This window comes from Mandrillus leucophaeus, unplaced genomic scaffold (assembly GCF_000951045.1).
Source record: "Mandrillus leucophaeus isolate KB7577 unplaced genomic scaffold, Mleu.le_1.0 Scaffold377, whole genome shotgun sequence".
NCBI lineage: Eukaryota > Metazoa > Chordata > Mammalia > Primates > Cercopithecidae > Mandrillus > Mandrillus leucophaeus.
The window spans coordinates 160,987-177,006 of NW_012103998.1; the positions used below are offsets into that span (position 1 = coordinate 160,987).

General features: G+C 40.9%; 1 protein-coding gene across 1 annotated transcript in view; it reads right to left on the reverse strand.

The window, feature by feature from the left end:
- The window catches only part of LOC105546969 (cilia- and flagella-associated protein 54-like), a 55,532-nt gene extending 40,308 nt beyond the window's left edge, over positions 1-15,224 (reverse strand). The window contains exons 1-2 of the mRNA XM_011990300.1: positions 14,881-15,224; positions 4,050-4,155 (exon numbers count right to left, since the gene is read on the reverse strand). Coding sequence (XP_011845690.1) covers positions 4,050-4,155; positions 14,881-15,197 — 423 coding nt within the window. The 5' untranslated portion in view covers positions 15,198-15,224. The remainder of the gene's footprint in view (positions 1-4,049; positions 4,156-14,880) is intronic.
- Positions 15,225-16,020: the final 796 nt, after the last annotated feature.

Consider the following 16,020-nt stretch of genomic DNA (forward strand, 5'->3'; position numbering starts at 1 on the left):
AGGGAAGGAAGGAGGGAGGGAGGGAGGGAAGGAAGGACATTAATTCCGGCAAAGTGTGGAAAGCAAAAAGCAGAAGGTATGGGGGTCAAGGCTATAAAAAGGGGAGTAGGAGAGACCTTTTCCCTAATAGGGTGCCAACTTACATTAACCAGTATTCTCATTCGTGTACCTACGGTACAGCCAAATTGAACTGTTCAATTGTCCCCTAAACATGCCTTGAGAGTTTCTGCTTATTAACCACATACTGTTTCCAAGGCCTTGAATAGTCCGCAAGTTTGAAGTAACACAGATTTAGAGTCAGACTGATCAGGGTTCAAACACCAACCCTGCCCATTGTTTTAAGCAGGCTAATAAACTTCCATTTCCTAATCTGTAAAAGAGTCTCCTCTTAGGACTTTAATGAGGCTGCAAGATGATAATTCATACAATATATTTAGAAGAGTATTTAGCACATGAAAACTGTTCAACCCATGAATCAATGGTAGTAATTAACAAAATACTGGTATACTAGAAATAAAGTATAAATTTTTATATCAATAGATTTATGTTTAATCTCAAGAGCCACTTTTTATACTATGTGATAAGCTTTATTTTTCTCTTCTGTAAAATAGGGATAATAGTATGTACTCATAAAATTACTTTATCAAATTTGTTTTCCAAAGCACTTTATAAACTAAAAGCACTCTACAAATATTAGTTATTAAATAACAACTGTACATGAATGAGTGACTGCAGTGACTTAATCTCCAAACATCCTTACAAAGCTTGGTAAGTTCACTTTCTTATCCAGCACTGAAAGTATTTATTAAGCAACTTATAGCACACAGCTAGATGCTATGCTAAGCCAACAAAAGACATTTAGAAGCTGTCAACTAAAAGATATATTGCATAGCTAATCATAAATTGTAGCTATTTTAGCTGCTCTTTCATCTTACTGTAAGTCCAGCAGTTTTATCTCTAAAGCCTTTTGGGAAAAAGGCAGCCTTGAATTGAGTTACATCCACTTTATTCTCATCAAAATTGGTATTGAACTGCTGAAGATATCTTCCATAGCATTGTAAAAGGGCCAGTTTGTATTCCTGAAATAAAAAGAGGACTTGATTAAAATTCCAAAATATCATTTAGCTTATCATTGTTAGGTAATATTCATATTATTCCTAATAGTATCAATGTTAATTATTACAATTATACCATTACTACTGGCTCCATTTTCCAAAAACATAGTATATGACAGACACTGCAGTATACAATATATGTGTATTATTTCATCTAATTCTCCTCACAACGAGCCTATGTGAGATGGGACCATCATGACTACAAGGATGAGAATATTTACTATGGCACTGTGTGTGGTAATACCTACATATACTCAAAATCCAGGTTCCAAAATTCAGCATCATCAGATCATGGTAACCCACATACCCAAAGAGGTGGAGGAGTAGTCTTGCTTCTCTGATACCTCATAGGCTTGAAAAAGAAAATAAAGGAAGAGTGAGTGAGAGATAGGAAGGAAGGAAGGAAGGAAGGAAGGAAGGAAGGAAGGAAGGAAGGAAGGAAGGAAGGAAGGAAGGAAGGAAGGAAGGAAGGAAGGGAGGGAGGGAGGGAGGGAGGAAGGGAAGGAAGGAAAGGGAAGGAAGGGGAAGGGATAGGAAAGGAAAAGAAAAGGGAAGAGAAGGGGAAAGGAAAGGAAGGGGGAAGAAAGGAAGGGAAAGAAAGAGAGAGAAAGAAAGGAAGGAAAAGAAAGGAAAGGAAGAAAGAGAGAGGGAGGGAAGGAGGAGGGAAAAAATAAAGGGAAGGAGAGAAAGAAAAAGAGAGAAGAGAGAGAGAAAGAAAAAGAAAGAAGGAAAGAGAGAAGAAGGAAGAAGAAGAAAAAGGAAGGAAAGAAAGAAGGAAGGAAGGAGAAAGAAAAAGAGAAAGGAAGGGAGGGAGACAGAGAGGGAGGAAGGAAAGGGAGAGGGAGGGAGAGGGAGGGAGAGGGAGGGAGAGAGGAGGGAAGAGAGGAAGAAAGAGGGAACCAAAGAAGAGAAGCTAAAAGAAACAAATGCAGAGTGAGGTGAGCTACCTGCCTCTCTCTCATCTGTCAACAGACTTTGAAGCTGCATCAGGACAAATAAAAAGCATTTGAGCAGTGGGATTTTTATTCATTCAAAGTCATGCTTGTGTTCCCATAACAGAATCAGATGCCCCATTTCTGTAACCCACAGGGCTCAGTTACCTGGAGGGTTTCAGGGCAGAGGATGTAAGCAGTCCTTTCAAAATGAGTCACTTGCAACCCTTCCTCAGCTCCCTCCCCGGCAACTTCATCCCCAGGAAAAGCAACTGCCCAAAGTGTGAACTGCCTGTCCAGTTACCTAGCCCCTTGGGAGGCATCTTCAGTCAAACACTGTTTTGTTTAAATTTCTATTATAGATTTGTTTTTTGCTCACTAATTAATCCTGAATCTTTTCTGCTCTAACTTGAGTCATATAATAAATTCAAATCTAGGTTTAAAACAAATATTCCACAAGATGATCTTTACTACAACTAAAATAAAAATAGAGCCTAGAAACCAAAGTAACAAGTTCATTTTCAGAATTATAAATACCTTTTTTTTTTTAAGAGACAGTGTTTTGCCATGTTGCCCAGGTTGGTCTCAAACTCCTGGGCTCAAGCAAGCAATCTGCCCTCCTCAGCCTACCAAAGTTCTGGGATTACAGGTGTGAGCCACCATGCCCACCCTGGCCAACATTTCCTTCAGTGAAAAGTAGACAAAACTTTTTCTTTGTTCTTTTAATTAAATATTAAAATAGACTATCTAGGCCTTTCTATCTAAAACATTCTGAATCCTTAGCTACTAGCCATCTTTAACTAGCTTTATCAGCTTCTAACATACACCTCCCTTCCCTCCAGCAATATCCATTCCACCCACACAGATATTTCTCAAACAACCCTACACTGTGCTTTTTAATTGTATTACCAGCTTCTTACACTGAAAAGTATAAGGATGGAGAGGGGGCTGTCTTCTAATTCTTGTCAAAACTCTTATCCCACTTACATGAATAAAGCTTACAAGTTGAATCTCACCTGGGTTTCTTTTCTGTAGCTTACCAAGCCCTGTTTTTCAAGTTTCTAAGACCCATGGTTCATTTATGTGGAACTATGGTTATTCTCTAGTTTTGGCAGAAGAAAACAGATCTTAGTTCATCATTATGAAGTTCCACCACTCATATCCTCTATTTGGTAAATTTGTCTCCCAGACCAAGAAGATTAAAGTCCAGAAAATAGAAACAGAGGGGAAAAATGAAGTTGAGAAACTGAAGATTGAGAAAACACTGAACACTGCCCACAGCTGGCCTAAAATCCCATTGTCTGATGTTCACATAACTTAGAATAATTTGGATCTAGGCCAGAGTTTAAGGGAGAAACTCACATGATCATTAATGGAAAACCCAGCCATGCTGTGGTCTCAGCAAACCAAGTCCACAAGTCCACAGCATTCCAAGCTCTAGACATTCAGGTGAAACTAAAAGTAGGACACAAACTCAGTCTGGAATACAATACTGAGCAAGAAACAGGGTATGTATGGAATGACTGTTATAATTACATATAGCAAAACATTAAGAAAGAGTTTAATAAACAGGGCACTGAAGCAGGCAACAGAGCTGCAAGGCCAAGAGCCCTGAAGGTTGACCACTGGGCAAGGCCAGCCATATGAAAAACAACAGGAAGTGGTGTCTGGGCTCCTTTGTATGAGGTAGGAACACGATGATTCAGCATTTCCTGTTGTGCGCCTACCACACCCTCTGTGAACGCGGCCACGCTCCTGCCCATCCACAGCCAGCTGCCTGGCTGTCCAGGAATGTCTCACCTCTGGGAAATCTCAACTACAAAATTAAAAAGCAAACACTTTTTTAGTTATTGTGCCTTATTAAAATTTTTATGTACTCATTTATTTTTTTCTAAGAGAAAAATCAAAACATGTAAAATAGGAAGGGTATCAGACTAAATACTGTAATAATAATTAGCCAAATGAATTTCTTTTTGGCTCTCTTTCCTCCAGAGGCACTTACTTTCATTTGACAAAGGCTATCTCCAACCTTCAGAAGCTTTTCGTTGTAATAGTCTGCTGGCAGCCTGGGGGCGTATTTAGTCCAGATATTAAACAAAGAAGTGGCACTGTAAAAATCATAAAATAAAACGACATTGTCAAAGTCTGCAGGAAACCTCAATTAATTCGCAAGCAATCCTTTAAAACTTACCTTGTGCTAAGCCTTTCCAATGTGCCTTATTGTTAATGTCCAATTATTAATAATAAATGTAATTACAGTTAAAATTATTGCTTCCTATGTACCAAGCATTGATTGCAGCTCTTTACATGTGTTTTTTTTTTTAGATACTTTACTTCATAGAGCAATTTTAAGTTCACAACAGAATTGAGCAGAAGGTACTGAGATTTCCCATATATATACCCTGTGCCCCCAAACATGCACGGCCCTCCCCCATTATCAACAACTCCACTAGAATGGTACCTTCGTTATGATGAACCTACATTGATACATCATTATCACCCAAAGTCCATAGTTTAGGGTTCACTGTTGGTGTCATCCATTCCATGGGTTTGGACAAATGTATATAAAGTCTATTCACTGTGAAAATATCACAGAGTAGATTCACTATCCTAAAAATCCTCTGTGCTCCACTTATTCATCCCTCCTTTCCCGCTCAATCTCTGTTAACCACTGATATTTTTACTGTCTCCATAGTTTTGCCTTTTCCAAAATGTCATACAGTTGGAATCATACAGTATGAAACCTTTTCAGATTGGCTTCTTTCACTTAGCAATATGCATCTAAGTTTCCTCCATGTCTTCTCATGGCTTGATAGCTCATTTCTTTTTAGCACTGAATAATATTCCATTGTCTGGATGCATTACAGTTTATCCACTCACATGCTGAATGACATCTTGGTTGCTTACAAGTTTTGGCAATTTTTGGCAATTATGAATAAGGCTGCCAGAAATACTGATGTGCAGGGGTTTTTGTGTTTTGTTTTGTTTTGTTTTTTGAGATGGAGTCTTGCTCCTGTTGCCCAGGCTGGAATGCAGTGGCACGATCTTGGCTCACTGCAACCTCCACCTCCAGAGTTCAAGCAATTCTCCTTCCTCTGCCTCCCAAGTAGCTGGGATTACAGGCGTGCACCACCATACCTGGCTGATTTTTGTATTTTTAGTAGAGACAGGGTTTTGCCATGTTGGCCAGGCTGGTCTCAAATTCCTGACCTCAGGTAATCCACCCGCCTAGGCCTCCCGAAGTGCTAGCACTACAGGCGTGAGTTACCGCACCAGGCCCAATGTTCAGGTTTTTATATGGACATAAGTTTTCAATTCCTTTGGATAAATACCAAGGAGTACAAGGGGAGAATGTTATGGTAAGAATATGTTTAATTTTGTAAGAAACCACCTGTCTTCCAAAGTGGCTGTACTATTTTGCATTCCCACCAGCAATGAATGAGAGACTTCCCTGATCTACATCCTTCCCAGCATTTGGTGTTGTCAGTTTTCTAGATTTTAGCCTTCCTAATAGGTGTGTAGGGTATCTCATTGTTGCTTTAACTTGCATTCACCTGATTACATATGATGTGGAACATATTTTCATATGTTTATTTGCCATCTGTGTATCTTCTTTGGTGAGGTGTCTGTTAAAGTCTTTGGCCCATTTTTAAAATCAGGTTGTTGACTGGACACGGTGGCTCACACCTGTAATCCCAGCACTTTGGGAGGCCGAGACAGGTGGATCAGTTGAGGTCAGGAGTTTGAGACCGGCCTGTCCAGCATGGTGAACATGCTGAAACCTCGTCTCTACTAAAAATACAAAAATTAGCCAGGCATGGTGGCACACACCTGTAGTCCCAGCTACTCAGGAAGAGAATCATCTGAACTCATGAGGTGGAGACTGCAATGAGCCGAGATCAGGCCACTGCACTCCAGCCTGGGCAAAAGAGCAAGACTTCATCTCAAAAAAATCAGTAAATAAATAAATAAATAAAAATTTTTTAAAAAGTAAAATCAGGTGGTTGTTATTGCTGAGTTTTCAGAGTTCTTTGTACACTTTGGATAACAGTCCTTTATCAAATAAGTCTTTTGCAAATATTTTCTCCCAATTTGTGGCTTATCCTTTCATTCCCTTGACAGTATCTTTCATAGAGCAGTAATTTTTAACTTTAATGAAGTCCAGCTTATCAATTCTTTCTTTCATGGATCATGCCTTGGTACTGTATATTCAAAGTCATCACCAAACCCAAGGTCACCTAGATTCTCTCTTGTTATCTACTAGGAGTTTCTCTATTTTTTATTTTTTGTTTTGAGACAGAGTCTTGCTCTGTCACCAGGCTGGAGTGCAGTGGCCCCATCTCAGCTCACTGCAGCCTCTGCCTCCTGGATTCAAGTGATTCTCCTGCTTCAGCCTCCCAAGTAGCTGGGACTATAGGCACGCACCACCACGCCCAGCTAATTTTTGTATTTTTAGTAGAGATGGGTTTTCACCATGTTGACCAGGATGGTCTCGATCTCTTGACCTTGTGATCCGCCTGCCTCAGCCTCCCCAAGTGCTGGGATTACAGGCATGAGCCATGGTGCCTGGCCAGGAGTTTCATAATACTGCATTTTATATTTAGGTAGGTGATCCATTTTGAGTTAATTTTTGTGAAGGGCGTACAGTCTGCATCTAGATTAATTTTTTGGCATGTGGATATCCAGTTGCTCCAGGACCATTTACTGAAGACGCTGTTCTCCATTGAATTGACTTTGCTCACTTGCCAAAGATCAGTTTGTTGCCAGAAAAGGGGTTTTGATCCAGACCCCAAGAGAGGACTCTTGGATCTCGCACAGGAAGGAATTCAAGACAAGTCACAGAGTGCAGTGGGAAGAGATCATTTATTGAAAGCTACTTAGTTACAGAGTCGGGCAACCTCAGAAAGCAGGAAGATGAACACACTCTCTTTGTTTTAAACTCTTCTTATATAGGGGTCTTATCTATGTAAAAAGCCAGGCTAAGTTAGGTCTACATGCAGGTAGGCCAACAGTGTGACAAAATTTATTACTCTGTGGATTTAAAGGAAACTATCCTCAATGTTTTCATGTGCAGTACATCAAGGCATAGCTATAATTACCTTGAAGGCATATATTGTTATGGGTGTTGGGACATCTGGACCTTCTGCTATTGTAGGTGTTTGTCTTTGCAGGCATCTTTAGGCTGTTTCTTCAACTATAAAAAATTTATGACCATGGGTCACGCCTGGCAAGGAACGTGCCCTGCTAATTTTAAGATGGAGTTGATTTTAAAATGCCATTACTCTGGTTCTCCTATGCTCCTGTTTCCCTAAGAAGTTGACTATATTTATGTGAGTATATTTCTGAGCTGCGTATATTGTTCCACGGATTTGTCTATTCTTTCACCAGTGTCACACTATCTTGAATACTGTAGCTTTAGAGCAAGTCTGGAAATTGAGTCGTGTCAGTCCTCCAACTTTCTTCTTCTCCTTCAATGCTGTGTTGGCTATTTTGGGTCTTTTGCCTATATGCGTACCTTTTTTCACTTCATTTTCACAACAACCCCAAGAAAGGTAATATCAATATCCCAAAGATACAGCTGATGAAGCTGAGGCTCGGTGCATCTGTGATCTTAACAACCATATGAATGAGCTTTCCAGTCCTCTGGAAAGTAAACTCCCTGAGGTCAAGGACCTCAACAATATTATTCATTGCCCAGGCCCAACAGTAGTGAATACCTACGACATGTGGGTACTCAATAAATATCTGCTGAAAGACAGATGAATGAATGAATGAATGAATGAATGATAGGGAAGAAAACATTCTTTGTTCTTGTTTTATTTTTTCCTGTGAAGGGCTCAGGGTTCAAACAGCCAGTCAATCCACTTAGAGCTATACTTCCCTCCACCAAGTAAAACAAAAACAAAACAAACAGTATTTTCAAAATGCTTTCTAACCAGAGTTTCAAACAGTAGCAGATCATTGCCTATTTTATTCATTCATTTAGTTAACATTTACTTCTTTCCTCTCTCCCAGAAATTATATATGCCTCTAGCAAAAACCCAAATATCCCCTAACAGGTGTCCAATCCTATCTCATAAATTTCTAGATAAGACTGAATGTTTGTGACCCCTCCCCCACTGCCCCCCAATTCATATGTTGAAATCCTAACCCCCGGTGTGGTTGTATTTGGAAACAGGGCCTCTAAGGAAGCAATTAAGGTTAAATGAAATCATAAAGTTAGTACCCTGGCCTGATGGAATTAATGTCCCTACAACAAGAGACTCCAGAGAGCTTGCTCTTTTATGATATGGTCATAAATTGTTTACAGTCTCCATGCTTGAGGACAAAGCAGCCTTCTACAAACCAGGAGAGGAGTCCTCATGAGAAACCAATCCTGCTGGATCTTGATCTGGGACTTCCAGCCTTCAGACTGTGAAAAATAAATAAATGTCTGTTGTTTAAGCCACCTAGTCTATAGTATTTTGCTATGGCAACCTGAGCTGGCTAATACAGGACCTAAACTTAAGAACTGAAGATGGCTCTAATACTTATGATGTATGTGTTGGAGTAATAATGAAACATCTAAACAGAAACCTGTCAATTAATTCATTTCGGTAATTAAATAACATTGATTGAGTCATTGATTGAGTGAAGGACGCAATGCATTTCTCCTTCATGAACTGATTAATCATATATTTAGGTAGAAAAATATATGCATGTACCAAGTAATAAATAACAATGCCAAATAAATATGGCAGATATAAACCACAGACATTTAAAAGGGGAGAGGTGTTTTGTTTGCTTTATTACTTCTTTCACTTTCATTTGATGCTTCATGAAATGCCACGGTATTTGAATAAATATAATGAATCCAAGAAATTCACCAAGTCTTACTAGAATTCTTAAATTACGTAGATGAAATAATTAATTCTTCTAAATCTTACAGATGAGATAATGATGACTAGGCTTGTTACTCATAAAAGAAAAATATCAGCTTTGTTAAATCAATCAAGATTATATAATAAGAAAGAAAAAATGTCTTTTTTGTTGAACTCTAAGTTCAGGTTAAGACTGCTCATTGGGAATAGCTTACATAATGCTTAAACCAAAAATATATAATATATACTATAGAATGTACATCATTTGAGAAGAAAATGTCAATGTACTTGGGATTGCCGACTGTTGCTAGATATGTAAAATGTTATAAAATAGAAAATCATCCAGGTGCGATGGCTCACGCCTGTAATCCCAGCACTTTAGGAGGCCAAGGTGGGCAGATCGCTTGAGGTCAGGAGTTCAAGACCAGCCTGGGAAACATCACAAAACCCCGTCTCTACTAAAAAAAACAAAAATTAGCCGGGTGTGGTGACACGCACCTATAGTCCAGATACCAAGGAGGCTGAGGCACGTGAATCATCTGATTGACTGAACCCAGGAGGCAGACGTAGCAGTGAGCCAAGATCCAGCTACTGCACTCCAGCCTGGGCGACAGAGCAAGACACTGTCTCAAAAAAAAAAAAAAGAAAGAAAGAAAGAAAAGAAAATCATAACTGTATAAGCAGAATACCTCAATACCTCAATCTTATGTGCTTATAGCAAAAGCACATTTTTAAAAAATGTATCACGCTCTTATTTAAAGACATTTCTGGTATGACAATAATTTATATTTTAAATACTATGAATTTTATGCTTATGGAAGTTACCATAGTTTTAAGGAGAAACACATTTTGATATAAAAAATAACCATCTGTCAGCCGGGCGCAGTGGCTCACGCCTGTAATCCCAACACTTTGGGAGGTCAAAGCGGGCGGATCACGAGGTCAAGAGATTGAGACCATCCTGGCCAACATGGTGAAACCCCGTCTTTACTAAAAATACAAAAATTAGCTGGGTGTGGTAGCTCGCATCTGCAGCCCCAGCTACTCAAGAGGCTGAGGCAGGAGAATCACTTGAATCTGGGAGGCAGAAGTTGCAGTGAGCCAATACCACATCACTGCACTCCAGCCTGGCGACAGAGCGAGACTGTCTCAAAAAAAAAATAATAATAATAACCATCTGTCAAATATATTATAAAAGCAACTCCTACCTCCTGTACTCCTAACTGGTCTCTACACTGCTATTCTTGTTCCCTTTGGATATAATCATCAGAATAATATCTTAAAACAAAAATTAGGCTGTGTATGGTGGCTCACACCTGTAATCCCAGCACTTTGGGAGGCTGAGGCGGTGGATCACTTGAGGTCAGGAGTTTGAGACCAGCCTGGCCAACACGGTGAAACCCTGTCTCTACTAAAAACACAAAAATTAGCCGGGTGTGGTGGCATGAGCCTGTAATCCTAGCTGCTGAGGGGGCTGAGGCAGGAGAATTGCTGGAACCCAGGAGGAAGAGGTTGCAGTGAGCTGAGATTGCACCACTGCATTCCAGCCTTGTCGACAGAGTGAGACTGTCTCAAAAAAAAAAAAAAAAAATTACATAATCCTTCTGCAAAACTATCCAATGGAATAAATGCAAACTCTTTAAAATGGCCTCTAAAACCTTCCAAAGCCCTATTATTCCTCTAAATCTCACCTCATACTGTTGTACCTCTTTCACTGTGCTTCTGCTAAATGGGATTCTGTCCATTCCTCCAAAGTAGGAATGGATCTGTTCTGCCAAGGATCTTCCTGCATTCTTGTCCCCCTGTTCATCCTCTCCATTTGGCTAGTCAAATCCCTGGTGTCCTTCTAATCTCAGCTTAATGGCACCTCACTTATCACTCATTCAAAAGCAAGTCCCCACTACATTCTCTTTAAGCCTCTGCTTTAAGTGTCATCTACTCTGACCACCTTAACGAAAATTGCAACTTCCTGTCTTCCACTCCATAACCTCTTCTCTTTTTCTTTTTTTTTTTTTTAATTTCTAATAGGAATAGATTATCTTCTTTTTCTCTCTAGCATGTATCATTTCTTTGGTTTTTTTGTTTGTTTGTTTGTTTGAGACGGAGTCTCACTCTGTTGGGCTGGAGTGCAGTGGCGCAATCTCGGCTCAATGCAACCTCCGCTTCCCAGGTTCAAGTGATTCTCCTGCCTTGGCCTCCCAAGTAGCTGGGATTACAGGCACCCACCACCACGCCCGGCTAATTTTTTGTATTTTTCATAGAGACACGGTTTCACTATGTTGGCCAGGTTGGTCTCAAACACCTGACCTCATGATCCACCTGCCTAAGCCTCTCAAAGTGCTAGGATTACAGGCATGAGCCACTGCGCCCGGCAGCATTTATCATTCCTAAATTACCATAAAATACACATAATTGATGTTTATTGTCTAGTTCCCTCTCTAGACTATAAACTCTGAGAAGGCAGAGATTTTTGTCTGGTTCACTGCTGTAGCCACAGTGCCTGGTAGGATGCCTGACACATATAAGTGCTCAGCAGTTACTTTCATGGCATTTGTTGTTTGCATATTTACTAATGACTTACTGAATGTCTATCTCCCTCTCTAGACTGTAAGCTCCACGAATACTGACTCCCATATCTATTTTGTTCACCACTGTGTAACCAGTGTCTAGTACATTGCCTCACACATAGCAGGCACTCAATAAAAATTATTGTATAAATAAAGGCCAAAATTGTGTGAGAGGTTGGACTGTTAAGGCATGTGTCAATGCAACGCTTGTGATTCTTACAGTCTTGTTAAAGATGGCACAGATACCGTACATAGACTGGCCCATGTCTACTTTCCTATATGTAATATTCACAATTACTGAGAATATAAAGATAATAACTTTTTTTTTTTTTTTTGAGACAGAGTCTCATTCTGTTACCTAGGCTGGAGTGCAGTGGCATGATCTCGGCACATCAGCAACCTCCACTTCCCCGGTTCAAGCGATTCTCATGCCTCAGCCTCCTGAATAGCTGGGATTACAGGTGCACACCACCACGCCTGGCTAATTTTTGTATTTTTTAGTAGAGACAGAATTTCGTCATGTTGGCCAGGCTGATCTCGAACTCCTGACCGCAGGTGATCTGCCCGCCTCGGCCTCCCAGAGTGCTGAGATTACAGGCGTAAGCCACTGCACCAGGCCAAGGATAATAACTCTTGAATTCTTTCAATACTAAATATTTATTGAATGTTTACTATGTCCCAATCCCCAGGTTTAGTGCCAGAAATACAGCAATGAAAGAGAGACACATTATCCAAAGTCACCAGGGAGCTTATATCCTAATGAGACAGACAATGCACAAGAAAACAAATCAATTAAAAAATATAAACCTATGAGTGAATCTGCATTAGATAGGAAAGGCCACTCTAAGAAGGTGACAACTGAGCTGAGGCCTGAAAAAAGAGAAGGAGCCAGATTTTTGAAAAGCTTAGGGAAGAACATTCAGACAACAAAGATAGCAAATATAAAGGCTCTGAGGTGAGAAACAGTAGGACCTGTTTCTCTGGAAAGTCCTGAGAGAGAAAAGAAGAGAAGAGAGCTGAGAAAGGCAGGCAGGGTCAACACCTCAGCCCCTGGAGAGTATCAGAATTCTTAAGTTTATTCCAAAAGCAATGGGAAGCAATAGAAAGACTTTAGATAAGATTTACAAAGATCATCCTGACTGCTAGGTGAAGGATAGATTTGAGACAGAGTGGCTGCAGGGAAAATGTGAAATGGTGGTGGTTTGGACTGGAATGCTGGTAGTGGAGATGGCTAGATGAAATTCAAAGATGGAAACTATTTAAATATAAATGTATAAACTGGGCACAGTGGCTCACGCCTGTAACCCCAGCAATTGGGGAGGCCAACGCAGGTGGATCTCCTGAGGTCAGGAGTTCCAGACTAGCCTGGCCAACATGGCGAAACCCCGTCTCTACTAAAAATACAGAAATTAGCCGGGCGTGGTGGCAGGCGCCTGTAGTCCCAGCTACTCGGAGGCTGAGGCACAAGAATCACTGAAACCTGGGAGGCAGAGGTTGCAGTGAGCTGAGATCACAGCACTGCACTCCAGCCTGGGGTACAGAGTGAAACTCCCTCTCAATAAATAAATAAATAAATAAATAAAGCATATAGGGTAGGTATATAATGGACCTTCCTTGGTCAATTCTTGGTACTCATCTTACTTGGCCAGTCAGCAGAATTTGCCACAGCTGATCATTCCTTTCTTCCTGAAATACTTTCTCTACCTGCTTCTAGTACACCAGGCACTTAATGGTTTTCCATTGGCCACTCCTCCTTAGTCTCTGTTGGTTTCTTCTTATTGCCTCTCCCTGTCCATGCTGGAGCATCCCAGGGCTCAATCCTTGGACTCTTCCCTTCTCCATTTACACACACACTCTCTTAGCTATTCATCAGGTGCCATGATTTAAATATCATATGAATCCCAAATGTATATCTCATCTGACTTCCAGATTCAAATGTCCAACTACCTACATAGCAGCTCCACCTGGATGCTGAATCACATCTCAATTTTTATAAAATTATAAACTCTTGATCTCCCTCCCTCTTGCTCTTTCCACAATCACAATTCCACCCCAGGTCTTTCCCATCTGCCATTCTCCCTGTGTGACCTACTCTGTGCACAAAAATCCTCATCAATTGTTCCCATATATCTTTCTCATCTTTCTCAAAAGTGACTTTTCCTGACCTTCCCTAACCATGCTTCCCACCACCCCATTTAAAATTGCAACACTCAGGTCAGGTGCAGTGGCTCATGCCTGTAATCCAATACTTTGAGAGGTCAAGCTGGGAGGATCCCTTGAGCCTCCGAGTTCAAGGTTTCAGTGAGCCAGGATTGAGCCACTGCACACCAGCCTGTGCAAGAGTGACACCCTGTCTCAAAAAAAAGATAAAATTGCAACATTCATCTCATATCCTCCATCACGACTCCCTGTTCTATTTTTCTCCCTAGCAGTCATCTCTTTGTAAAATTATTTACTTACATATTTGTTTAGTGGTTGTTTATATTCACAAAAATACATGCTCCATAAGGACATGGATTTTTATGTTTTGTTAACTTGATGTTTTCCTAGTTCCTTGAACAGTACTTGATATACAGTATGTGCTCAATAAATAGTTGTTAAATGCATAACAAAAACATTTTATTTTATTTATTTATTTTTTGAGGGTCTTGCTCTGTCGCCCAGGTTGGGGTGTAGTGGTGTCATCCCAGCTCACTGCAGCTTCTGCCTCCCAGGTTCAAGCAATTATCCTGCCTCATCCTCCTGAGTAGCTGGGAGTACAGGCATGTGCCACCACACCCAGCTAATTTTTGTATTTTGTATTCAAGTATAAATTTTTGGCTCACTCAAGGGTTTCAAAACTTTTCATGTTATAAGTACATAACATTTGTATATAGAGAAAAAGGAATAACTTTGAGGTAGATTAGGTTCATGAAGCTAGCTCTTGATACAATGAAGTATGTCATCCTGTGAACATGTGCACTTTAATTCCTTCTTAGATTGTTATTAGGATTACAGTGACTTTTTCTTAATTTTGCGATTCATTCTGCACAACTGTTTACCTTTTGGGAGTTCTATCACCATGTTATTACTGCAAACTGCGAACTCTTTTTAAGGTTCTTTCCTGCTTATGTTACCATCTTTCTTTTCTGGTCAAATAACAAATAGTGAGTTATGAAACATTCCTGTGTAGATTTTTATTTTGACCTGAGCAGGAAGCCAAGATATAACATCTCTCAGGAATTAAGGATTGTTAAGAGCGACAAGTCTCCACTTCTTAAACTCTGTTTCTCTCTCCTGGGCCCTTCAGGCAGCCCCTGCGTCCGCAACGCTGAACCAGCTCCGGGGCCACCACCTGCATCCTCAAACCCTCTCCAGGGGTCCCTCCTTTGGCCGGCGCCCTCCCCAGTGCCCCGCCAGCGCTTACCAACGCCGGCGGAATTCGTGCTTCTCTTCCTCCGTGGTGGCTAAAGCCTTCTTTTTCCTCATAAAGCCTAACAACTCCCGGATCTCCTTCTCACAAGAGGCCAGGAGCGGGTTTTTCGCGTCCAGCGGCCCATAAAACACGGCTAGGGGCAATGAGTCCTCGGGGCAGGTCCACTGAAGCAGCGAGCTCCGGGAGCTCCCCTTCGACTCTGGGGGCGACCTCGAAGTCGCGGTCGCTGTCGGTGGCAGTTCTGCCAGCGACCCCGAGGCGGTAGAGTCGTCTGACGGAGAGCTCGAGGGGGCGCTCTGCGCCGCCATATTGACGCCCCCCGGCCCGTCTGGAGTGTGTGTAGACGCGGTTGCCTGGCGACGGTCTCGTGGCAACCGAGCATCCCGCGCGCTTTCTGAGAAACACAGCGGCCCCTGGAGGGCAGAGCGAGAAAGAACCAGGTCCAGAAAAGAATGATGCTCCTGAGGGTGTTGCCTGGCTGCGCGCTGGCACCGCTGTATGAAGTGCGAACAGAGAATGTTCTGAGCAGAGCGCTGGCAAATATTAGAGCCAAAAATTTAAGGTCACAAATCCAGACTATATTCTTTATCCATGTTAAAACTATAATTATGATGACCATGACCATTCACGTGTGTCAGGCAGTAAGCATTTGAAACATGTACTTTCATTTATCTCATTTAATCATCATAACTACTTTACAACTTAGGATACTATTAGTATATCCATCTCACAGTTTAGGAAACTAAGGCTCAAGGAGGTTAAGTCATTTGACAAAGGTCAGCGTACAATCGTAGTGTCAGGGACCAGGTCCTCAGCTTGTGACTCCAAAACCTGTGCTCAAAATGAATAGGCTGTATTGATCACTCACCAAAGCAAAGCTTGTTAATCAAATCGAAATTAGAGAAATATCTGACAAGCAGTTTAAGAATCAAATACAGTCGGCCTTCCAAATCTCAGGTTCTTCATCTGTGGATTCAAACAACTGCAGACTGTAAATATTCAGAACAAAATTAGAAATAACAATACAACAGAAAAAATAACACAAAAATACAACTATTTACATAGCATTTATACTGTGTTAGGTATTACTAGTTATCTAGAGATGATTTAAAACATCCTGAAAAATGTGCA